Source organism: Ostrea edulis, chromosome 8 (genome assembly GCF_947568905.1).
Source record: "Ostrea edulis chromosome 8, xbOstEdul1.1, whole genome shotgun sequence".
In the NCBI taxonomy this organism is placed as follows: Eukaryota; Metazoa; Mollusca; class Bivalvia; order Ostreida; family Ostreidae; genus Ostrea; species Ostrea edulis.
Genome location: NC_079171.1, coordinates 51,747,905 through 51,774,382, shown reverse-complemented (window position 1 = coordinate 51,774,382; position 26,478 = coordinate 51,747,905). Strand labels below are relative to the sequence as shown.

General features: G+C 35.0%; 1 protein-coding gene and 2 pseudogenes across 1 annotated transcript; 2 read left to right on the top strand and 1 right to left on the bottom strand.

Annotated features, from left to right (window-relative positions):
• The first annotated feature begins 6,203 nt into the window (after positions 1–6,203).
• On the top strand, positions 6,204–17,254 carry LOC130049740 (DNA-directed RNA polymerase II subunit RPB1-like). The gene is made up of 2 exons (XM_056147698.1): positions 6,204–6,600; positions 6,817–17,254. The coding sequence occupies exons 1-2, from the start codon at positions 6,527–6,529 to the stop codon at positions 7,271–7,273; spliced, it is 531 nt and encodes a 176-aa protein (XP_056003673.1). The 5' UTR covers positions 6,204–6,526; the 3' UTR covers positions 7,274–17,254.
• A 1,206-nt stretch (positions 17,255–18,460) lies between these two features.
• On the top strand, positions 18,461–21,839 carry LOC130049179 (uncharacterized; annotated as a pseudogene).
• Positions 21,840–21,880: 41 nt separating this feature from the next.
• On the bottom strand, positions 21,881–25,069 carry LOC130049178 (putative nuclease HARBI1; annotated as a pseudogene).
• Between the last annotated feature and the right edge of the window lie 1,409 nt (positions 25,070–26,478).

Below are 26,478 nucleotides of genomic sequence, written 5' to 3'. Positions count from 1 at the left end.
CAAAAGGTCGAAGGTCATGCGCACTGGACATCGAAGTAGCAACACTCAGAAAAGAGGTAGTTTATACCTAATACCAACACCCTTTGGGAGATTGGGGTAAGCGGGGGGTATTCTTAGTGAGCATTGGTCACAGTACCTCTTGTTAAAAATTGTGAAATTCATGGCCCCTGGATCAGGGGTTCTGGTGCTAGGGTGGGGCTCTATAAGTCATATAGTGAAAATGCATTATTTCTTTGAAAATCTTCTTCTCTGTCCTTGGGTATTAAGTAGACAAACCAATAGCATGGTTATGATGAGCAAGGATGCCTCTTTCAAAATTGTGAAATTCATGGCCCCTGGGTCAGGGGTTCTGGTATTAGGGTGGGGCCCTATTGATCATATAGTGAAAATGCATTATCTTCTCTTCTGCTGCTGGGTATTAAGTAGACAAACTAATAGTATGATAATGATGATCACGGATGCTTCTTTCAAAACTGAAATTTATGGCCCCTGGGTCAGGGGTTCTGGTGCATAGGCGGGGCTGACCACATAGCTATTCAATGTTTCTTCCATCCAAAAGTAAAATTCTTATATTGAAACACAAACCTAATTCAAACATTGGAAGGTTGTTACATGATACTCAGGTGACCTATAATGCCCCTGGGCCTCTTGTTTTCTATGCATACATTTAATAAAGTTATGCCTTCATACCTAATTACAACGTTGAAAGTAAAAAGATACACAAGTACAAAGCACTTGTTTCTAATTATTTATAATATTATTAACCTAACAAAATAACAGACTCACGTGGGATCAACACGTGTATGTACGCATGCGCAGTACTGTATTATTGTGTCGCGATGGCGGATTCGAAGCCAGGTCGCGGTGGGAGAACGCGTATTCTGACAGATTGACAAAGAAAACAGCGAAGAAAAGAAAGATCCACAAGCTCGAGAATATATTTAGGAGACCAGATAAGCAGATGGAGGGAATTTAGGAAAGATAAGACCTGTAATGTTATGATGTGGCTGGCATCTTCTACTGCCATATAAGGAGACCGCGTGACTATGACGTTTATCCTCTTTCCATTTATAGAATTATCACGTTGTAGACACGTTGTCTTTGGAGGCTTATTTCTCGCTTGTTGTTTACATTTACATTTTGACCGAGCTGATATCGTGGTTCGCATGTTTACAGTTTATATATTTGATTTCCTGAAAGAAATCACAGTGTAAAACAATTCAAAAGATACAGATTATGCTACTTTAAAAAAATGTTCAACGCTTTGATTATATATTTTTTTTTAAATACGTCTTTAGATTACTTTTATTTAATGAAATCCCAAATGAGCAATAATATTCAATCTTAACTACGAGATGAAAACTATAGAATAATTCAAGTTTTCCAACATCTTAATTCCCTTGTAAAATAGATTTTAGCAAATAACTTACGAATTTTTTTACCACATACACGTAGTTACTCATAATCGAAAAGAAACAACCAATATCGGTTCTTGATGGCCAAAGTAAAACGTTTTTCTTGAGTATTAATCCTATATAACGTTAGCGTTAAATATTGTTTACATCATATCAGGCTGTTCCATTTTACGCCATGTGTATAGAAAAGTAACATTCCATGGTAAATTTGTAGTCTTTCTATTGGACCCTGTGATCACGTGGGTAACCTCTTTCAGTTCTTTTCCCACGGTTTCCATTCAAATAAACACGTGCACGTACATGGTTAATTAAAAAAAGTAACAACATCAATATAACATGCATATATACGATAATACGAATACCAAGTTACGAAATGGTTTACTCGATGCTATCGATTCAATCCGATTTTGGAAGCATTTATGACCTACATATTGATATTCACGCAATATTATATATCATATAACTGCCTGTGTACTCACCTGTACAGATGTTGTTGCACCGGTCACGAAGTAGAATAGCTGGGTCAAGCGGATACAGGGACCAGTCCATCCTGACAATTTTAACATCACAACGAAAGAGTTGTATTTCTCTCATAACAGGTCCTCCTCGAATGGCCACGCAAGATGCAAAGAGAGGATCGTTGCATTTGTATATTCCGAAATTCTGTAGACATTCTTTGCATTTCATAATACTGTGGCAAAAGACTGAGTTAAATGAAAGCAGTGACACCAATGTGACTGTCCATAACCACGCCAAGAACACTCCGACTTCCATTTTGGATTTCTGATTAGTGGCGCGAATAGTGCACGTGCAGTTTGATCAGTGCTGGTCACATGATTAAACATTGAGAGAGAGAGAGAGAGATTTCAATACCTCCATTGACTTTTTAAAAAATAAAAGACCAATTTATGCATGTAACCTTAATAAAAACCTCTCTTAAAATGGAATTGATTTCTGTTAGATTATGATATATCAGATATTGATGACCAATCGATTCATGTCTATTTACTATACTTTTTCATAGGTTGTTTTTATGATTACCAGTCTAATAAAATAATTGATCTCTCTCTCTCTCTCCAATTTGACCCAACTATTCATTTTTCTTTTTAACGTGATGAGATTCTATTTTAATGTACCGAAATATACTGACGCTGTGTAATCTACAGTGTATACTGCTCAAAATCATCACTGTGGTCAGAAATCAAGTTTAAAATTAAAATAATTGGAAATATCAAAAACTGCTTAATAATAATTGTAGCATATTTTCTAAATCATGTCAAACTCAAACAGCTTGGTTTTTTTCATTTTCATTTTAATTGAGGTATATGTACCATATTCTCGGTAAAGCTTAAACACATTCAATTGATTTTTTTTTCAATTATAAGATAAGATAACGTTTATTGACAATTACCATGTCGGTACATACAGTCATGGACATTGAAAGTACAATGATAACAAAATTAAACAGGTTAATTTATACTATCTTAAACACATTTGTAGAAAAACACGTGTTTGCAAAATAATGGGAACGAGGTCAACGCGCGTCTTTTCAAAAGAGTGTTCAAATTAGGATAACGCTTTGATTTCAATAGGGGGTGGGGTCGAGTGTTTGACCAACTTTATTTGTTTTTTCAAAATCCATCATAGACCATATCCATAAAAGGATTTCTTTTTTTCCCTTGAAGCATCCATCACTCCCCTAATACATACCCACTAAACCTGCTAAAGTATATATATGACATTTTCTCACCATTTGGTACAAAATGAATACATACTACTCTAGAATTCTACCAGACTGTAGAATTGTGGTCATGGCAGAGACATTTCTAGAAATTTTGTAAGTATATGATTTGTCTTATACCATTTAGGAGGGTTTTTTTTTAACTGATGGAGATTAAAATTCTATTATAATTTTGAATTAAAACTTTTAACATCAATAAAAAAAAATGATTGGTAATTTTAAATTAAAACTCTCAAAAGTTTTTTTGTCCGAAGTTTTTTTTTTTTTTTGGTTACTTTGGAGAATCTAGTATTTTTTTATGCAAACTGTTCCCAAATATCGAGATCATGTTTAAGTTTAATAATATTAATTGTACGAAGCATGTTAGTTTACTTTCCATTATACAGTGTACAGTTCGACTTTTCATTGGTGATATTTTTTTCTTCAAATTTACATAAAAGATTTGTATTGATCTTTACTTATGTTTGCTTAAAAAAACATTCTTGTAACAACAGCAGTCCTACTTTATTTATCTAAAAAAAAGATTATTGCTATAATTAATTTCAATTTTAAGTTTTTATTGAAATCATCATTTTCTTTTCAAATTGTATATATATATAGAAGAACGTGTCAATATATATCTCTCTTTTATCATATAGGGATGAAAAACGCACACCGAGTCCATCATTTGGTGATTTTGAAAAAGAATGGTTTGACTTAGGGGTTGATTGGGCACTTCCAATTTTAGAATCACAATATTCCCCATTAGATCCCTACTTATCATTAACTGGAAATGATGGAACAACACAGGATTTTCTAAGTCAGACGACATCTCCTTCCTCCTTGTCTGCTCAAACAAAGACAGTCACTTCCTACCCTCCATGAACAGACCAAACTTCCAGTCATGCTTCACCAACAAAAACCCCTTCAATCTGACAACAGTAATGGAACCAGAAAAAGGCGCCTTGATGAAACAGAGGACTCCATCCTTTTATCTCTACTTAGGTAACATATATTAATATCATTTTGCATAAAATTTTGTGCATTTTAAAAATATATTTTAACATTTGATTACTTTGTTCGTTTTTTCTAGGGATGTTACATGATTTTTTGTTCTTCTGGAAACATTTTTTTTTATATCATTATCATATTCTTTTTTAAAAATTTATTTTACAGGAAAGACAATGCTACAAGCAAGAAGTCTTTAAAAACACATCACCATCAGACAGTAATTTCCACTGATCCGCGCCACCAGCGAGATAAGGAACAAGCCATCTTGAACACATTTAGGTAAGCAACGATATTAAAAAAAAACCTTTTTCTTAAATTACCTTTTGACAGAGGTAGTTAGTACATGTATGTATTACTTGTATTTTTTAATGCAGTAAGATATAAACATCTACATATAATTTTTCTAGAATTCGTTTTACTTAACATTGCTGTTTTATTTTATACACAAAACATAATGCCAAAACATTTGAGGCACTTAGCACACGCTGTGCGACTCCTGAAAAGCGGGAAGAAAAGTCAGCCCCACCCCTTTACGAGGAATTTGAGGCGGTAAATGAGTTAATCAACTGTATACAGGCAGATCTGGCTCAAACGACCTTCCTGGTGACATATATTAAAGACTTTGTGCGCAAAAACTGTAAACGCAGAATACCCCTCCAGACTTTGTCCTAAGAGAGTTCATTCAGCAAACATTTTATCCGACTACGTCAGCAAACTTTGTAAATGATGAGGATTATCTTCAAAATGTAGATAGTGTTAATTTTTACTGGAATTTAGTGTTGATGATTGACGGTATGCACGAACTTTCCAATTACATTCTCTTTTGAAGTTGTTTAACATTGGAATTCAGATTAAAAAATACCAGTATTCTTTTTTTATTTAGTTATTCTTGTTAATTGTTGGATTTATTGTTGTATACTATTTACTTGTGTTATTACGCAATTTTTGTCAAGATTTCTCGCCGTAACCTCTTTGCAAAGCAATTCTACGCCCCCCCCCCCTTTTTTTAAAATCAACATATGATATTATATAAACTTTACAACTTCACTGCGATATTGATTTTATAGAAAGACAATATCATAGTTTCAGTTTCATCGATATAAAAATATTTCTCAACGAGTCGAATAAAAAAAAGTTGCCATAATCTAATATTATGATATATGTTGATATAAATGAAGGTTCAATATTGCTCAGTGCTATATAAACGGTTAATGTAAGAAATTTTAAACGACAATTGTGTTATAACACAAATAGTGAACAACAACAATTTAAGGTTCCTTTACGCTTCTGTAAATCTCGGATCTTAATTAAATGTTGAATTACGAGCTTGAAAGTTATGCACAGTTACACTTAACGATATACAGGATTTATCTGATCTTCGATTTTGTGATGAATCGGAACTTTGAGTTGTGAACTTCATAACATCGATTCTGTCAAAACATATGAAGATTCTTTATGTTCGTAAGTTCTGTAAATACTGCTCAATTTCTCCCTTATAAATTTGTGAATCTGCGATATATGTTTATATTGAAGATGTAAAATAGAGAAAATGACGAACACTTGTACTTACTTACTAAAGCGTCTCTGGTGTTTGGAACATTTTAGTCTGGAAAGGTAAAACCTGGATTTTAATTTATAACACCTAGCAATTGTCCTTGAATGTGACCTTCATACTGATCCATGACCCAATTCAGAAAAAATGACTGTAAACTCAACCCGTATGACCTTGATGTTATGTCCTTGACCTGATTTGTACCTTGACTGTACATTTAACTGTTCCCTACTTTGTCTAATGATTTACTGACTTTGATCTTTATTTACATATTAATGTGTGACTTAGAAACCGTAAAATGTACTTGACTTCGCTTGACTTTCAGTTTGACCCAATTCAATGGAAAACGCCGTCTACCCCTCTATAAAAACAGCTGATAACAAAAGTAATTAACTATTTAACACTTGTATCAAAATTATAAATCAATTACCATTGAACCCTTCTTTGCATTAACCGGAGATTTTATGGCCAAATCACAATTAGTATTGAATTAAATGGGTGTAAAATGTAGGCGGGGGTCGTGAGTTAACTTGCGTACTTGTTTATTCGTTTATTTCAAATTATTATATATTTGCTTTATTTTCTTTTACCAAATGTCTTTAAATTTCTGTTTAACTAGGAATTCCCCCAAGACCTCCAACTGCCTGACCCAAGATATGACGAGCCAGTAAAAAGGAGGAAAAAGAAAAAAACTGATTGAGTCAGAGGACTCAATAATTTTAACTCAAAGGTAAATTCTAAAGAATACTCTCTCTCTCGTTAATTTGTTTAAATTGTAAGCTTAACTTGTAAACTTTTTTTAATTTGTATTTTTAAAAAAAAAGGAAAATGGCAAAACAAAAGGGACAAAGCAGTTTCACACAACAGACAAATGAAGAGGATCCACAGCTGACAAGATTTAGGTATAGTTGTTTTCATAAGTTAAATGTACCTGTCGGCCTTTGATACGAAAAAAAGAATGATACAATAATTATCTTGAAAACAGAATCACTCTATAGTTTAAAGTCTTAGAATTTAAATGTAGACCTCTATTTACCATTAAAGACTTAAACATTTTTTCTCACCATTTTCTTAACAGATTAGTTCTAGTATGTTTATGTTTTGTTCTTTAATTACAGACGGGAAAACCCTGGAAAATATGAAGCCCTGGAAAAGAGAACTAGTACCAGGTCTACGTTCACCCTAGGATCGTTGACACCTAGATATACCTCAACAGTATCAGGATATAGCCCAGCGTCACTAAGGTATAGCCCAGCGTCACCAGGGTATAGCCCAGCGTCACCAGAATATACTCCAGCGTGTCAAGGATCACCAGGATATGTCCCTGTGAAACAATATCCTTTCCTTCCTTCACCTGATCACACCTTGACTCCACTTCAGGCTCTATTTATGAATACCCCAGCGTCATCAGGATATGCTCAGGTGACATGCAGCCCTGCGTATGAAGACTCCCAATATCCTTTAAAAGAGGAGTTGGGAGCACTGTCCGAATTAACTGACTCTCTTGGAGTTGATCTACTTCAAAGTTCCATGCTTGTGAACTATGTCCAAGATTACTTGAAAAAATGGAAGTAAAGAGAACTGGCAGTGAAATATCTTCTTTCTTTTTTTTTTTTTTTTTTTATATATTTTGTACTGATAAGTTGTGGTTCATTTCAATGTGTCCACGGATCATTTTATCATATTACATGTGAAATCATGTACATTTACAATTGATATTGAAAAATTAAAACTTTATTAATAGACTATAGAATTTTTTGTTGTTGTTATCGATGTTGGTATTGAAAGTTTTCTTTATCGCAATAATTAATGTCGAAACAAGAAACAAGTTGTGTATTACTATGTACTACTTACTAATCCAATATGACAACACTCCCTCTTCGTTTACCAAGACTAGACTGAAAAAATTTGAAAAAGTTTGGACTTTTTATAGTAATGATATCTCGGGTAGTTGTAGAACTAAACTGGAATAATTACAAGTAGAAAGCCATGCAAGTGTTTAATAAAAAAAATAGTTACAAGCCATTATCTTATGGGTACAGGCGGTCTTAGGAGAGGTGACCTCAGACGGCCCTAGAAGTCACGGTTGTCTTTAAAATGCCCGCAGACGGCCCTATTAAAGGTGCGCTCAGACGACCCTTTGAGAGGTGCCCTCAAACGGCCCTAAGAGGGGGTGCCCCCAGACGGCCCTATGAGGGGTGACCATAAAGTGCCCTCAGACTACCCCCCTTACTACTAATGTCTCGCCATTATCTGTAGCACAGGATTGCCAAAATACAAGGATTTTTAAAGGCGTCTTATTTTTGCTTACTTGTTTAAAACTGTATAGAGAGAAATCCAAACACGCTTTTGCCACCTCTTGGAAGGTGTGTTTAAAAGAAAATTTTCAGTTGACTTCATGAAGAGATACACCGCAGAATACGATATAGCATTGACGAAGTTCCGAGGTGACACTGAAAAGCTAGTCAGCACTCTGAGTTATACCAAGGATGTCATAATACACTGCTATTCGGGCAGATGTGGCAAGACCTGTGACGAACATTCTCTCGTCTGCGGTACACCCGAAAGACACTGGACCAAAGACTACCTCCCAAACTATGCCAGAACACTTATCCAGACGGACGACGGTGAGTAAACCTTACGTCAGCTCATAAACTTCCGATTTAGCCTGTCAACACTGATAGCTATCAGATATAGGACCAACACTCAGAATGCCGAGGGCCTACATTGCGAGTATTCAAAATCCAACCCAAAGAATGTTACCTGTTCTCGGATCTTTGAGCCTCATATTTTCTCATCTATACCCCGGATGAACCATGGACCTGAAATATCGACTGCCCTCAAGTGTACTGCACTCGGTTCATCAATTACTGGGGACACTCGTATTACGCCGCAACTGAAGAGGATACAAGAGCTGTACGAACACAGCAAACAGAGGAAAAGATCTAAGACCTATGCACCAGGAGACAAGTGAGAGAGAAATTCGATCTATATTTCCAGAGAGGGACCGAGACTCAAACAGGGCATGGGTGATCCCCCTTACAACAGTGTAGCTTAAGGAGAAGTAATGAATACTCCTACAGTAAGCAGAAACATGACTGTCTTGCCGTACAATTTAATGTCGAGTGAAATTTGACATACCTCTATCTAACTCTCAAAAAGCCAATCTGAATATCCGGGTGCTTCAGACAAACTTTGGGTATTAAATGTGTACATGTGTGTCTTTCGTTATTTATGTGTGGTGCTTCTAAACTTAAATGAAGTGAATTAATTAATGACTGTTGTGACATATGTGTGATACATGTGTATGATGTGGAATGTGTAATGCATTTGTATGTGGCATGTACATGGGCCTTTGTGACAATAAAATTTTACATGTACCCTCTGCAAATGTTATTTTAACTCTGCCATATATACCCACTACCGCGTCTGTTTGTAGCTAAGTTAACATCATAAAAATTACACCCCAACCCATTGACCCTACCTCTATCTACCTTCTCTAATAAAACAACACATTTCCTCTTCTCGCCACGTGGCATCCATTGTTTAATAGCATGTCTATGTAATAACCCAGACTCCCCATTTCGATTTTAAAAAGTACACCAAACACGTATATGTAAACATTTACCTCCCGGATTGCCTCGCTGCAGGTTGTACCACTCTATTAACTTTGGTTATATGGTCTTACCAAAATTACTCACCTTTGACCTGACCCTACCTTTGACCTGACCCTGCTTCCTTAAAGTAAACTTCTCAGAAATTTTACTTTCATATCATGTAGTACAGTTATTAATGAGCATTTTCATACCAAAATTACATACCCAGCAAGTTGTGAGTTTGTTTACATTGAAGGTAACAAAAAAGACACCCAGCAATCAGAATAGCGCAGGTAAACTTCAAAGGATCTTAGATTTAGTTGTTATGGTTTAAGTTAATATTAAAAAGAACGGATATAAAATATCCTTTTAATTGTAATATGGAGAGAAAGATCCCATATATTTGGGATACCATTGAGGGACAAGACTTTGAATTCCCCAAAACTCTTGCTGTATGGCATTTTTATTGGACTTTACAATTGTACACATCCATGTTTATTCACTGAGACAGTGACTGTTTATTCTATCGTTCAGTCTAATTATTAAATAAGTACAATCCAAGGGGGGAAATTCGAAATATTCCGAATGAATAGCCCATCTTGTGGTCGTCGTCCACTTTGCATTCAGCTTAAGCTCACCGTTCACCAAATTCAGTTCAGCGTTCGCTCTGCGTGCGTTCACCGTTAGCTCTAACTAAATGTAGAATTTGCTAGAAAGTCTAGAAGGGAATAGGTGGAAAGCTACTGAGTTCCGCCAGTTTTTCCTATACACAGGGTAATTTGTGTTAAAAGGTGTTTTAAAACATAACTTGCACAACCATGTATGTGTCTTTGTGTAGCAATAACCATTCTTGTAAATGAAGTCTTTGCTTTGCATTAATCAAATCATGCACATCGTTTACTTTGCACGACAATGTGGCAGATTGTATGAGGAGGATTTTTATGTCTAACATACACACTCTCTTTTCCATTTGAGAACTGAAGCTGATGCATTTTTGGCTCATTAGAAAACTGACGAAAGTTATGTTCCATGCTTATTCGTATTTTGTACATCATTAAAATAATACAGTATCAGCTCAGCGGATTGATGATTGATTGATTACGGTCTTACACTGTGTTGGTAATATTTCAGCCATTTTACGTCGGTAAAGTATTTGAACAGTGTTTGGTTGTGAGTGTTTGAGTTTTCCCGACAACCCCCAATTACCTAGCAGCTGAACTGTTGATTGAGGTTTTACGCCGTTTTGGCCATATCTCAGCCATTTCACGGCAATTAACTAATTGAAATATGTTTGGCACAAAACTGCGCAAGGTGAAGGCCTTGTATTGTTGTATTCCTGTCCGCTCACAAATGTAATAGAAGAAATTTTCCATTGTGTCCAAACATACCTTCACATATTCATTAAAGCCCCCATACGATCAAACATCTCACATTCTTTGATGATTCTTAAACAAGTAGAGTCTCCTGTAAAGAAGTTGTGTTCATGGAGTTTGTAACAACTGCAGGATTAACTATCAAATGGTGGAAATGCTTAATATGTTAGATCTAAGATGGTGTGATTTACCATTCATTTTAAAACTAACGTATAAAAGGAGGGAAAACAAATGCTGTGATGACATGTTCTGGGTAAAGGGAATAAAGTTACTAAGCACAGCAGTAAATGGGATGCCATAAGACTCTGAAGGTGACATAAAAAGTGGTCTGAAGCTTGAATTGTGGTCATTGATAATATAAGTGAGTAACTCCATATTTGCCACTCAGATGCTAAAGTAAGAAAACAAATCACTTTTTGTGACAAAATTTAATAAGAAAATTTCTTTACGTACGATGGAAATCATTATTTGTTAATTCACCACAGGGGGTCATTTTAATGAGATGACAAAATGAATCCCGTGATCCTAAACGTCTTCCCAACCATGAATAGAGAAGAAATCTAAGAATATACATAAAAAGATATTGTGAAAAACAATGCGTATTCACCAAAAGATCAAAACTCATTTTGCAAACTGAGGAACGTGATAACATGTCTTACTTTACTGAATGTAAGACGAGGAGGGCACTGTTACAGAACTTAATGGTGGTTTAATTGTAAGTGGATAAATCACACGTCCAGAAATGTGATGATTGTGACATTGAAAAAATGTCTTGTGAAATTAAATTATCATATCGTCACTCTTCAACCCAGTTAGTATCAGTAATAGTTCCAGAGGGCCGCTGGCAGGGTCTAAGATTTTTTCTTCTCAATAAAATTGTCAAGACATGATGTTTACTTCTTTATTTGGTATACCATTTTGAAGATTTCACTTAAACAAATGATCAGAATAAATAACAATGATAGGCATTGATCGTTTATAATGACTTTTGAGACGATTCCCTCTCCTATTCCTTAAACTTAAGTAGTCAGATGGTACAAATCGAAATACTTGAAAAATCCACAAATGCTTGAGTTTTCAATATGGAAAATTCCGTAATATGTTGTCATGATTTATCAGAATTTTATCACTGCTTAAAGGACTAACTAGTTCTGTGTATATGAAACAATGGATTATAACTTGGTGTAACCCGGGACTGCTTTAAGAAGGGCATTTCTTTTCAATTATACTCTTATTCAGATCAAGAATATAAGTATTTCATAACTTGTGAGCGATAAGGAGAGCGCAACAGCAACAAACCTTGTTGATTCAATTGTATTTGTTGTTCATTTTTCTGTTTTTATTAGATTTAAAATGGCCAATTTTGAAAAACCCCACAATGATATACCCCAGCAAAAGTTCTGAGAAGAGGCAATGCAACACCTTCTCTATCCTCAAACTGCACGGAGATGTCTTTTCCAGTGTTAAGCGTCTAAGCCATTGCCAGATCCTTGTGGATACAAGGAGTTTATATATGGGAATCATACCGCTCCCAAATGAAGACTTCAAGTGGGCTGCTATTTTGCAGTGCGAAGTTGCCAGGAAGAAGGGTCTTCAGCACTGGATTAGGGACTTCCGCCGGAACTGCCAGTGTGACATGACAGAAGATTGGATAGATGAGAACCTGCCTTCTTTGGATGGCAAGAAATTTATAAAATCAAGAAAGTTTAATCAGCCTATGCTGCCGAACCATCGCGCGACATACGTCTGAAGACTGCCCCAAGTTTACAAATTGTTCGCGAAAATGCAGCAGAGAAAAAAGAGAAGAGATGACTTCAACAAAAACCGAAAACTCGACTGTGTCTGTGACTGAAACACAGATGAAGAAGGTGGAAGAAGCAGCTTTTTTCCCCACATCTGCTGCATCCGTTCCAGTTCATGACAGGAATTCTCACGATGGAAAAAAAGAGATGGAGCTTGAACAAACCGCTGTCCTGTGGAAGGCAGTCAGTCTTCTGAGACTGTTTCTAGAATTTATTTTAGGAGACTTGATGAAAAATCCTTTAAAAATCCATCATCTATGCATCAATCCTCTAAGTCAAGACAAAGGGATAATTTAAGAGGAACAAATGTCCGACCACCAACACAGATGGGGGAGTATCCACTCTTTCTCCTGCAACAACTAGCGGTGAGAGTGCTACATTTCGAAAACTTGTATCGAATAAAAGAACTTTATCAGTGACAGTTAATATAGAGCAACCTTCAAGCAAATCAAATCTCTCAATATTCAGAATACTGCTTGTTGTCCACTTGTCCCTCCTTAGGTAAAAAAGTCGGACCTCATTGCACCCAGGAGCACATGCCAGCAATGTTCCAGATGGTGTCAGCTGACTCTGATGTTGACCAGTGTGTTCGAGCTTTAAGGTGGCTGATCAGAGCTGCTCTTGGAGAACAAGCCACCTTAAAGGATGCAGTCAACCAGGCAAATAAAATCCCCTCAACTAATGCCTTAAAACCATTACATACAAATTTATTTCGTCAGGCCTGTCGTTTTCTGGAGATAGCTGAGCGTTTAAAAAAATCACACTTCACCCAGTGAATTCCCCCCCAGCCGTTTTGGAGATGCATCATGGTACTTTTGGACCAATGTAACCCATCTCAACAGGAGTTCATACAGTTTAAATCACCCAGTACTTCCACTTCATCTAGTGCTCTTGTGAGTGTTCAACATGATTCAGACTCGGAATTGCCATCAGATCTGGAAGAGTACATTTTTTTCAATATGATGTGTGTATGCCAGTTTGTTTTAATTGTAATACTAGTAGTAAAAGAAATTTCAATGGAAATTCTAAGTTCTAGATTTAGCGAATGGTGTCTTAACCGGCAGTTGCAGTGTTTAGATTTCGATATTTGTTTCATGTATATATTTAAGTTCTTTTACTGGAGATAATTTTTTACACTGTTCTAACCAGTGCCTCTACCCAGGCAATTAGTTTAGTTGTAGTAATCAAGTATATGCATACCACGCTTTGTGCCATATATGTTAACAATACTTCTTCCTCAATTCAGGATTTTAGGAATTCTGAAGTCTAAGTCAGTTAGGGGGCGAAATTTGATATGATAATGCTGTAAGTGATGCGGACAAAATATTGATTCACTTAAAAATCACAGTCACGGTTTCCAGTGGCGTAGGTAGGTTTGAAATATTTGTAAGCAGGGGGTCTGGAAGGCGGCAGCCCCCAGAAGCTGAGGACATTTGTCGTAATATGTAATGAAAATTTAACGAAAATATTTGTAAGCACGTGCATACCGTGTAGCTACCCACTTGCTTCTTTATAAAACATTTCAAATTGATTGGTATCGTGTGTGCTGAGAAATATTGCTGGTACAGTATTTGTTCTTTTTCCATATCACCCATCACATGAATATGATGGACGGTCCCTGTTTTGTCTTATCATTGTTTAACTTTATTCAGAGGTGCAATTCAAATGAAATAGCACCATCCTGTTTTTGTAGTAAACTATAGTTCTTCTTTTCCAGAACTACTAACCTTGAACAAACTTTCAACAAAGTATCTTTAGGCGAAGCCAATTCAAGTTTGTTGAAATACGGGGTCACGTCCATTTTACAGGGGATATTTTGTAATAGAATGTTATGGAGCTCCGTTGACATAAACCAAATAATTGAACATATCTTAAATTATTTGAAGATATCATCAGTTCATTTGATGCGCGCAACAATTCAATATTAAATATCTCCTCAAATCATTAATTTAGTATAAATTTTGAATTATTTCGCGCATTATTATTGCTCTCTTTAAATGAATTGATGATATCAACAATTGAAATTCATGTGCGCTGCAATTTAATTGAAGAGAACAATAATTCAGCACATTGATCGAATTGATGCGTGCAGTAATTGAATTATTGCTCCATTCCATTGATATAGCGACATCATTAATTCATATTATGCGAGCAATAATATTTTTAGAGACATATGATTACAGGTACATACATCTTCGATTCAACATATTCACAATTGACTCAATTATCTTTTTATATTGAATTGTTGTTCCGCGCATTAATACAAAAGCGTCATACATACGTTTAAGATATCTATCTTCAATTAAATCAAAGAGATCATCAAATAATTTATATCGACCTCTAAATTAATTCCTGCGAGCAATATCACCACCAAAATGATCCTCTTATCAATTGAATTAACGAGAGCAATGATTGAATTAATGCGCGCATCAAATCATTTCTTCTTATCAGTTCAATATATACGCGCATTAATTCAATTGATGAGAGCAATAATTGAATAGATGATATTTTAAATTAATTAAAGATATCTTCAACTGTTTAAGTTTATGTCCATTTGGTGCTCCATAGACTCATACAGCTTAGAACTACATTGCAGACTTATAAATCGTGTCCTACAGAACCAGATAAATGGGACGATTTTAATCCATTTTCAGCACACCAAACGTTTTGTGGTAGTTCTTCACATTACCATGACAAGGCGATATCTAAATGTGTTACCATAAAGCTTCTATTTTATTGGACAAACCACATAGCGGTTTTTGTATAGTACAGTACCAACCTGACAGAAAGCAGTCCCAGTAAACAAACCGAAAAGCAGTCCCAGCAGTCCCCCATCATAGGTAACACAATGTACTCTCTTTGTAAACGAGTTCATAGTGAAAGGAGGATTTCTCAGCATAAGAAAACATGTTCTGGAACTTTGAAATCCACTGAATACCCAACTTCATTCAATATTTCACTCCTGGAGAATATGGAAGAATTTTCTGATGATTATAGATTGGAGATTTTGGAGGGTTTTCATGAAAATGAGGTTTGGAAACTAATCCGAAATTATTCTTAGAGCAAGCAATTTGGATTTCGCAGTTACCAGAGTTCTATGGGTGCTGATAGAATGACAGAGAAAAGAAAATCTCTTATGTTAAAGGACCTGACCATCTCTCTAGAATTCAGTTGAATTATATCTGAAAAAATCGGAATCATGCTTTTAACTCCAGCAGTGAAATGTCCAAAACACGACAATGTAAAACGAGGTAAATAGTGGCCTTAATACGTCTGAAGAGTCAATTTATAACAGTGTTGTCAGTTTTCTGGCCATCATTCTTCGCAACTGCTGATTAATGGGTTTTAAGAAAGCGGTCGCCTGGTTTGCAATGACATGTAAAACTGCCTAAAATAACCTTGAATATTCACAAAAGAAACTATTGAAACAGATGTTTACCAGAGTATAGAAATAAAAGAATTTTGCCAGTAAAGAGATGCTGTTTTTAATTCGAGGCAAGCTACTGACAAACAAGTTGATGGTACAGGGGTTTCAACAGTCTCCATTGAAGTCAGCATTTCGCAAATTCTATGGTCGTTATAACGATCTAGTTCGTCAATAAAACCTATCATTGGGCAAATGCTGTCTGTTTATTTTATAAGTACTGTTAATTATTCATTTTATAAATTTTATTGAAACAATGGTTGGTTCTTTACTTTTCCCTGTCAATGATACACAGTGTTGTACAGGGTTACTGTGCTGGCTTTTCTGTTACTCGCCTGCTCTATACGAACAGCTGAGTTAAATACCTGTTGATAGATTCTGATAACAAACCAATTAAATTATGTTTAAAATAAGCAGTGACGGTCATACAGTAACTGCATGAAATTCCTTCGTATTTGGGGCTTTAAGAAACGAAATCAAAACTTTTGTTTCAAGAACTCAAAGACAATAGAACACAACCACGTGTGCCTACATTTCCACCTAAGTCACAATATTACACAAGTACATAAATCATCTTCCGCCTACAGAAGTATTCAGATTACTACTCGCCGACATACATGTTGTTAATCATCTCAATTAAATCAAGAAAAAAAGGTAATAGAGCAAACCAGACGGTTCCGTTTACGGTGTATGGAAACGAACAGTGGACCTCTATTATACTGTGGAACTTCGTGTCTCCAGATTATTTGCCGATGTACAAGTTGTTTTTCATCTCGTAATTAAATTCAGAAGAATAAAGGTTGTGTGTACGATGTATGGAAACACTTTTATTCTTATATTGTGTAACTTTGTCTCAATACGTTGATTCAGTATTCGTTGCTTCATATTTATACGTGATCCTCACAATGTGTGATAAATGATTTACAAAATCAAAATAGCTCACACTAAATATTTGTCGATATAACAGAGAAGTTGTAATTCGCCGACATGCATTGTACTGTTCCACTCAGTCCACTAACCTGTCCATTATACAATTTGAGGAATTCGGTGACTGTCATGAAATATCGATAGAGACTTCTACAATAACCCAGAGCAGTACAAGTGGCGGGAATGTGCACGTCTCTTATATAACCTTCAGCGGCCATAACAAGATTACACTGACATCGCCCTCAAGTAAAATGTACAGAGCTGAATTAAATAGGCATTAAAACCTACTTACTCACCCACTAATATAACATCAAAATAATACCGACTCGCAAAATTCCCCACATTTATTTCCTCTTAAAATGTATGCCCTAGTATATCGCTTAAAGGAAAATCTCCCCTAATAATGCAGAGAGTTTTTTCCCTCATCATTAGACCCTCTCCCAGAATGATATTGCTTGTATCAGCATCGGCTGGTATCGTATTTCAGGCTGCCATACTGGCATTCTGACAGAAGGTTCCCTGAGGGGGATCAATCAGTCAAAATTATGTTTCCTGTTAAGTTAACATTTGAAAATGTAAGGTTTTACCTAAGCTGGTAAATACAATTTACAATATGCAATTTCATTTTTATTTGGAGGCACAAAGTCGTGGAATAGGCGTACAGCGGAAATTTCAATTCCATTCGGATAAATTTCAATTTACACAAAAGTGAAACGTACTATTCATATGTACGTTGTCAAATTCGTATTTTTTGTTACATAGAGTGTCTGCGCACATCTTTGCAGACAAGCAGTGTAGAAGTATTACAAACGCATTTTAGTTCTTCCTATCGTGATTAGTCAAGCCTCAGACTGAATAACTGGTAATGATGGTGATCGCCCAGTCCACGAATATGACCTTGTACGACCCTATATCTTTGGTTGTTAGGAATATTAGTTCGTGCGAAGGGTTACAATATGACAAGGGTGATGAATTCCCCTGGAATTATCACGATTTCTAAAAAATTCCGCGGTGAAATATGCATCTCTAGGTACAGTTTTTAAAACTATAAAACTTTGCAGGAATTTAAGATATTCGCATAAAAATTGTTTCATTAGTAAGGAAAGATTAGCCAATTATAAATTTTTAATTTACGTGGGGTATTTTTGACATTTCTAATTATTTCAAATTTGTTGTGTATTAAACGTCGAGAAAATATTAGATTTTTGGTACTTTACAGGTGTCTGCATGTGGTCAAAGCAGGGGTGACCATATACGACGATCAAATGCTGTATAAACAAATGAGTAAAAATTACAATCTACGTGAATAATATGAACTATTAAACATATTTGAATTTTATACCAACCATAGCTATCCAACTGTTCATTCAAGAAATATTGGGGGGGGGGGGGGTGGTAACTTAAAGAATCTGTCCAAATTTGACTACAAAAAAGGAAATACGTCACATAACAAATGTGTCACGTACGGCGATTCTCAGTTAACGCTCATATTTATATATCTGTAAAAGTATGGGCGGGGCCAAATTCCTATGGGAATTTCAACTAATGAGGAAACCCCAAGCTTAAACTCGGAGTTAGCTACCATCTGTGGCTAATTTATCCGCCGTGTAACATTTAAATCATGAAAGTGCAAATGTTAATAAGTTTGAATCATAAAAATTGATCACTGTTCGTTATCTTCACCTTTCAGTTTTGTAAATATATTGGGGACCATTTTATATAGCCATTTCACTTCATCCTTTACAGACATTCAAAGGAATATTTGTAATTTACTAGAATGTGTGCTTGCGTAAAGTGACTGAAAATTGTGCTCTGTAGTTAGTGATAGGAAAACTCATTATGGGCGAGACATGAGAAATAAAAAAAAAAGATATAAAAAAATCTTACTTATTCAAGATAACATTCCATGTTCTTAACAACAAGTCAATTACATGTACATCAAATACGAACCTTGGACAATGTGTCAAAACAATTCCAGAATGCGGTAAATATTGTGTTGCGAGGCGAACTCGTCAAAGCATCTTCGTGACGCTCCACGGTGTGTCTCTTTTCAAAGCCGTGGGGCGTCACCCTTGGTTAGCGAAGATGATTTCAATAGGAAACGTGGTTTAGAAGCAAAGATTATTTGATATTTTATTTTATAACACAATATGTCCACTGAATTCGAAAATTCCACTGTATGTAAATCCAGATGTAGATTTGAATTAAAATTATAAACACCAGTGTAAAACAATATACCTCAATTTTCGTTTACTAAATAAAAACCATTAGATTCTATTCTACAATTTATTTACATATTTATGATAATTAAAACAATAGATGAGAAAGAATTAAAATAAGTACAATAAATTCCCAACTTCCTTTACCCCCTAATCTAATAGTATTTCACTTGCTTACCAATATCTCCCCAATGATAAGAGAATGAACCTAATAATAAATGAATTAATTTATAACCAAGAATTGGTTTTCACCAAACATCCGAACTCACACCTTAGTAAATATTTAGGTGGAGTTCGGTGTTTAGTTCACCAAATTACAGCACATTTTGAATAGTTGGTTGTAAATTAGTGCTAAGTCACAAAAATAACCAATATGATGGATTTGGGTGTGCAGCTTTTTTAATAATTTAGCTAACAGAATATAACTTCACCGAAACCTACTGGTGTTCAATAAGTTCACTAGAGATGTCGGTGTAGTAATGGGTGTCACATGGAAAATCCTTATGAAAACCAATTAATTAATTACCAAATCTCCACGCGCACGTCTCAAATGTTCCTCCGACATCTTCAAAATCAACAAATCCTATGGCATCTCTAGCTTGTGCATTGTATTTATATTAATGTTTTTGTTATTCAGATGCGGAGACAAAGCAATCCATTCTGAAACGTATTTTCGACTCCCAGTCTCAGCTCCATTCAGAATCACCTGCCATGACCACACAAGATCCTGAGTCCCCGACTGCAAATGCACTTGTTCCTGAACATGTCATTCCATTGCCACAGACTGTTCCTATGGAAGATGGTGATCAAAAGGTACATTACAGCCTGTATAACCTGGATGATGGGGACAAAGTTCTGAACTGTTAAGCCCCCAAACTCATACCAATATATATTATTCTGAATCATCTTAATCTGGGTCTTATCAATCATCATGCTTGGCTTCAACAAGATGTTTTACCTCATCTTTATTCACTCCATCCCCTCCTTATCTGTGTACAGAAAATAATTTAATTCAAGTGGGCCCTAAAACATTTCTCACTTCAGAAGAGTTTCAATCAAATATTAATTTGAAATTGAAAGACTACAATAGCTATGGAAAGAAGAGCAAGAGAAAAAATAAGAAGAAATCTAAATGTCGTAAGCTTATATATATTGCTAAACATTTAAGTAAAGCTATGTATGTGATGAATGGTTAAAAGTAGAAACAGTACCATATATCTTTGATAGAGATTGAAATTTCTTCTTCTGCAGATGAGGTATTATAAATAAATAAGCTATATTTTTTTCAAACAATGAACTTTTAGATCTTAGTATTGATTTGTAAAAGTTGTCTATTATACATAGCCATTATCAGAGTAAATTCATTACATATATTGTTTCTGCGAAATGCTCTTTTTACTTATCATACCTGATATTATGATGGTGGGAAAAATCTAATCCACCTAAAACTCATTTCAGGTTCACATATGGGGCGAAAGTGAGGAAAAGCAGCTTATTTCACTGAGAACAGATATGGATGCGGACTTTCATAGAAATAAGAATCATGAAACATTATGGCAAAAAAATTTTGAAAAAATGAATGCTGCAGGAATTAAGGTTACTAAAATTCAGATTTTGAATAAATGGAGAAATTTGAAAAGAAAGTATAAGGAAACTATAGACTTAAATAAAAAAAAACTGGTAATGAGAAACATGAATTCAAGTACCAAAATGAATTTGATAATTTGTTTGGACACAAGGCATCAACAAAAGCAACGGTATCATTTGACAGTGGAGTAAATGGAGAAGATAAAAAGAAAGAAACAACTGATGATAAACCCGCTCGACCTAAAAAGCGCTCTGCAGAAAACCTGCTGAATAAAATGGAAAATATGAACAAAGAAATGAGAGAACAGATGGAGAGGCACCAGGAAGAAAAACTCAGACGCTTTGACAGAATGCTGGACATTTTTGAAAGATCGGTTAAAAGTCATGATCAAAAGTGAACTTTATAATGTCCTATGGGTGCCAAAACTTTTTTTTGACCCGAGTTGAAAGTACTGTTTGCCTGCCATTTGTCCTCCTAAATTTTACATCTGTCTGTTAACTTTTAAAATCTTTTACTTCAACCAGTTTTCAACTAAAGCATATCTCGTACCTTAAATATTTTTACCTTACCTGTGCCAAAGGTTCAAATGGGCTTCATGTTAATTTTATCATGTAATTTTTTTTTAAACATCCCTCCCCATTCCCCCATCTTTTGAACAAGATTGAGTTACAATAGGGGTTAAAAGTTTAACATTGGTTAATTATTTAGATTAGTTCTTTAAAAAAATCTTTACAGAAACAATATGTGCACAAAGTGAAATTTATGTAAAAGCATCCTTATATCATGAATATAGTGTAGCCTTAAGTTTGTTCAGATGGTCCTGATGCAGTTAAGACTGAAGTTTGTTTAATATGCCCTCCACTCTTATTATTAAGGTAATTTTTGTAGGTATAACCTTCATGTCTCTCCTGCACGCTGTTAATATGAATGTGATGATAAATGTTGTTCAGGTGAGCAATGTGGCGCATTGGCTCATCTTTCTTGTTTTATGGTTACAAGGAGTAAAGGAATATTTTTGTGTTCATAAACTTTTATGTGTTAAAGTTAAACTACGTTTGCTGTTTATATTGACACATGCACATGTATTATCATGATGAACTGCAGTTCTATAAATGACAATGGTTTATCAGAGATAGGACATTTTGTCTGGGTGTCAGAGAGAGTGAAGTGATTTTTGTATTGTTATTTGTTATTTTTGTTGTTCAAATTTTAATTTTGTTAACTTTACTGTTCCTAAGAAAGATATTCTTTGATAAACAAAATTTGATCATTTTGCATTTTTATTCTGTACTAAAACAATGATGATTTCCATGAGCAGATGATTGTTTTTGCAATTTCTAGGCAAATGGTCATGGTAGTCCCTGAACAAGTTGTTGCCTCCTCTGCAGCCCATCTCTTCCATCAGGGTACACGTTTGGATAATTATTAGGGTGACCATTGCCATTGTTCAGATCATTTGTTAAGAAATCCTCCACACTATCCTGATGCAAGATACAAAGATTGTGCAGTATGCAACCAGATACTATTGTCTTGACAATCTCATCAGAGTCATGTATGGTTATTTCTTGTAGTCGCCGAAACCGTTGCTTTAGATGACCAATAGCCCTCTCTACTACTTGTCGTGCAGATGACAAAACTCGATTAAACCTCCTCTGATTTATGTTTAAATGACCGTTGTCTTTGAATGGAGTGATCAACCAGGCCTTTAACGGATATGCACTGTCTGCAATTATGTACCTATTCAAATCAAAGTACTGTCCACCAGTAGCATTGGTAAAAAGACTTGAATTTCGTAGTACGCGGGCATCGTGAGTTGATCCCGGCCAGCCTGTGTATATCTCCCTTAACATTAAATCAGCATCTACTACCACCTGTAATTAAAAAAATAAAATATATTTGTATAATTAGCATGTAGGTATCATTTATCAATATTTTACTGCGAAGTACTCAGTACATTGAATGAATGCAAACATAAATCACATAAAATAAAAGAGATGACTGACGTTGAAGTATTATCGCAAACTATATGGTTAAACAATTTGACTCGATTTAATGGTAAACTTCTTTTTTACACAGATTGGATAAAAAGTGGAATTTTATACATTAAAGACCTGTTTGATGAAAACGGAAATTTTCATGATATCAATTATTTTTCTAATATTCTTGTCAACAAGTCTAACTGGATTTGCGAATATAACACACTGAAAAATGTTATTAAACCTGTCCAAAAATATCACGATACTTCAAAAGGAGTCTATATAAATATAAGAAAACAAAGTAACATTTTATTAGAAAACAAGAGAAGAATACCCCTAAACTTGATAAATAGCAAAACAATATATGATATATTTATCAATAAAATCTTTATTAAACCCTACTGTGAGAGATTTTGGGCAAAAAGCTTCAATTTCAATTTTGAAGAAAACAAAACAAATATTTATCAGTCAAAAATCACTAAAATCAAAGACAAGCAATTAGCAGAATTTAATTACGAACTCCTACAAAATCTACTTAATAATAATAAATCTGTTCACAAATGGAATAAGAATGTATCCAATCAATGCCCGTATTGCCAAACACTCGAAGACACAAAACATTTAATCTTTGAGTGTAGTAACGTACAATTAATATGGAAGAAATTAGAAAATCATTTGAAATTTAATTTAAAATGGATTTTTTCATGAAGAAAATAAAACTACCACTTCAATAAATCATTTATCATATACAGCTTATTACATATATAAAATAAAGATGAAGTTAAGATATGACAATAAAGAAGAAAATATTAATGACATTTCCTATTTTGTAAAAACAAACTTAATGTACCAATATGAGACTTATAAAACATTGAATTTCAACTTCAATTATAAATGGTTTTATGATATTTCTATGACTTTGTGATGATAATAAAAAAAAATAGTCAGACTATCTGAAGGAGTCTGTCCTTCAGTGAAGCTGCCTGAAGGGGAAAATATGGACATTGTGTGTTTAAGGCTGTTCCCCTCAGGCTTATTGAAAAATATCTCTACCATATTTATATATATTTCTTATAGTATTATAAATATCGAATTTATGTATATGAATGTATATCTATATGTCTTATATATTAATTTTCTTAAAAGTAATATAGTGTATGATTTAAATAAATATATATGTGTGTGTATATATATATGTATACGTGTGTATATATATATGTATGTAGTAGTAAATTTCACAATATCAAGTATTATCACCAGGAATTGTATCGATGGGTAATGCTTCCTGTTAATATAGTCATTATCTCCACCAATACAAGAAGATAATCTGATGTGCGTCCCATCCAGGGCACCAATTATGTCTGGAAGCCCAGACTGAAGCTGAAAGTCCTGTGCGATTCTCTGTTGCTCAATAAAATTTGGCCATTGGATGATCTACAAAGTAAAAATTAAAAAATCTTTGATTTCAGGGGGAAATGATAATTATAGGTGTGTGCAGATGAAATATGAAGATCTTAATATTGGCTTGAATGCTAAGGCAAAAAAAAAAAAAAGCTCATTTGAGCAAAGCACCTTGCTCAAGACTTCAGCGATACAAATCTCACTGTTTTCAGTCCCATCGCATTGTGCTACAGAAATCACAAATGAAAGAACGACCAAGGTGATCTATAACAATGATATTATGATGAGACACTGAAAGGGGGAATGTGTTTGTCAAACTTCAATGTAGATCACAGCACAGAGATTCAGGGGGCCCTATTTCGATCTAAAACATTTAGTCCACCTGACGTAAAAACATGCACCTTCCCCTTACATGTAATTGCTACAGGTACCTGATATTTAACCAATAAATTGCAAAAAAAGCCACAGATCAAAAATAGTACCCCCTATTTGCACCTAAAAGTTTAGCAGTAAGTTAAACCCCTATATCAAACAATGCTTGTGGGGATATGAAACTTATTGATAAAATTTCAGGTTCCTATGCATTACATTTTATGTATACTATCAGTATGTAATCTTTACCTTTGATAGGTTTTCGTTGAATGCGCCGTTCACCCTTTTCTACACAACATGCACTGTGGGTTGTCCTATGTCAAAATAATGTCCAATTTCACGCATTGTCACTTTATTTGACCATGTAACACATAAATACAAGAGTTGCTTAGATGGAGGAATCCCTTCAATGCTCCCACCGTGGTTGGATGTAACGTAGGCACCGATATTGGTAAGTATTTCCTCGAACATTTCTTTACTTATACGATAATGATACCGAAAATTATCCGTAGAAAAGAAAGGAATAACATTTTCAACATAACCGGTTACTCGTGGTGATACAGATTTTGTGCCATGGAGGAGAAAAGCTCCTGTATGAAGTAAGAAGTTACTATATTCGTATGAAAATTCGTCTTCTCTGTCATCCAGTAAACTCTCAAAAATGTAAACGCAAAGCATCTTATACTGCGCCATTTTGAACTAAACATGCGTGCTTACTATTGTTGTTCAGTTGATTTTATGCAAATTTGGGTTAAATTTAGACAGATGACGTCAGTTAACCGTGTACAATAGTTCTAAGTGAAGTCGCCCTCTGTGTACAACTTTGTACATTAGGATGACATCAGCGGTGTTTCTTCTTTATGCTCCCTGGCAGGAGTCCTACCAGATCAGGACAGACAAAGCAAATCTAGATTATTCCTTCAATTTTGTTCCTGTACAGTCAGACATTGAAGTATCACTATTGCCAATTGGAGGTAACTAAACAGCCTACCTTTTTCTGTATCTTCTGAACAGGAAAAGGCAACTGCAGGACAGTTCTGTGTGTTGCCTCAGGTGCTTCCGCTGCCTGGACAGTTGTTGTAGTCGAAGGTGGTTCCGCTGCCTGGACAGTTGTAGTCGGAAGGTGATTCCGCTGCCCGGTCAGTTGTTGTAGTCGAAGGTGGTTCAGTTGCTGAAACATTTCAATGACCAATGAGTTGAACTGGTACCAATGCTTAGTGACGTCTCAGGGAGATCTTCTATTTTCTCAGGAGCAAAGAGACAACATGACATTAGGTCCCAAGATGCATCAACTGACAAAATTTGATGATCCTAGTCTTTATACTAAACAAAATATCAAAGTTGGCATTATCATTTCTGTCAAATTTCTCAAATATTTTGGTGCAAGAGCATGGTTGATGTTAAAGACATGGTTGAGTTTTAATTGTTTAATACGATCTGCTACACACAGTGTGTTTAATGGCCGAGTTGCAACGAAGTTGAACTCGGCTATTGGTTTGGTGGTGCGGTAGGGCGTCAATAATTGGTTTCCGGATGATAACTCGAAAAGTGTACAATCTAATCAAATGAAACTTTGAAATATTGTTGGGTACCAGGTAAGGAAGACCCCTATTGAGTTTGAAGAAAATAGATCAAAGGTCAAAGTGACCGAATATAGAATGAAATTTTCAGAAAAAATTTGGTTTCCGGATGATTACTCAGAAAGTTTAATTCCGAATCAAATGAAACTTTGATATATTGTTGGGTACCAGGTAAGGAAGACCCCTATTGATTTTGGAGAAATAGGTCAAATGTCACAATGACCGAATATAATGAAAAATTTGGTTTCTGGATAACTCAGAAAGTTTAAAACCGAATCAAATGAAACTTTGATATATTGATGGGCACCAGGTAAGGACGACCCCTATTGATTTTGGAGAAATAGGTCAAATGTCACAGTGACCGAATATAGAATGAAATTTCAGAAATATTTGGTTTCCGGATGACAACTCAGAAAGGTTAAATCCGAATTAAATGATACTTAAAGATATTATTTACCAGGTAAGGAAGACCTCTATATATTTTGAAGAAAATAGGTCAAGGTCACAGTGACCGAAAATAAA

Bases quoted from the DNA above. Each gene is read 5' to 3' on its own strand.
- LOC130049740 (XM_056147698.1), top strand. From the start codon at position 6,527: ATGGCAAAACAAAAGGGACAAAGCAGTTTCACACAACAGACAAATGAA. The intron at 6,601-6,816 runs GTATAGTTGTTT...CTTTAATTACAG, and splicing joins CCACAGCTGACAAGATTTAG to ACGGGAAAACCCTGGAAAAT.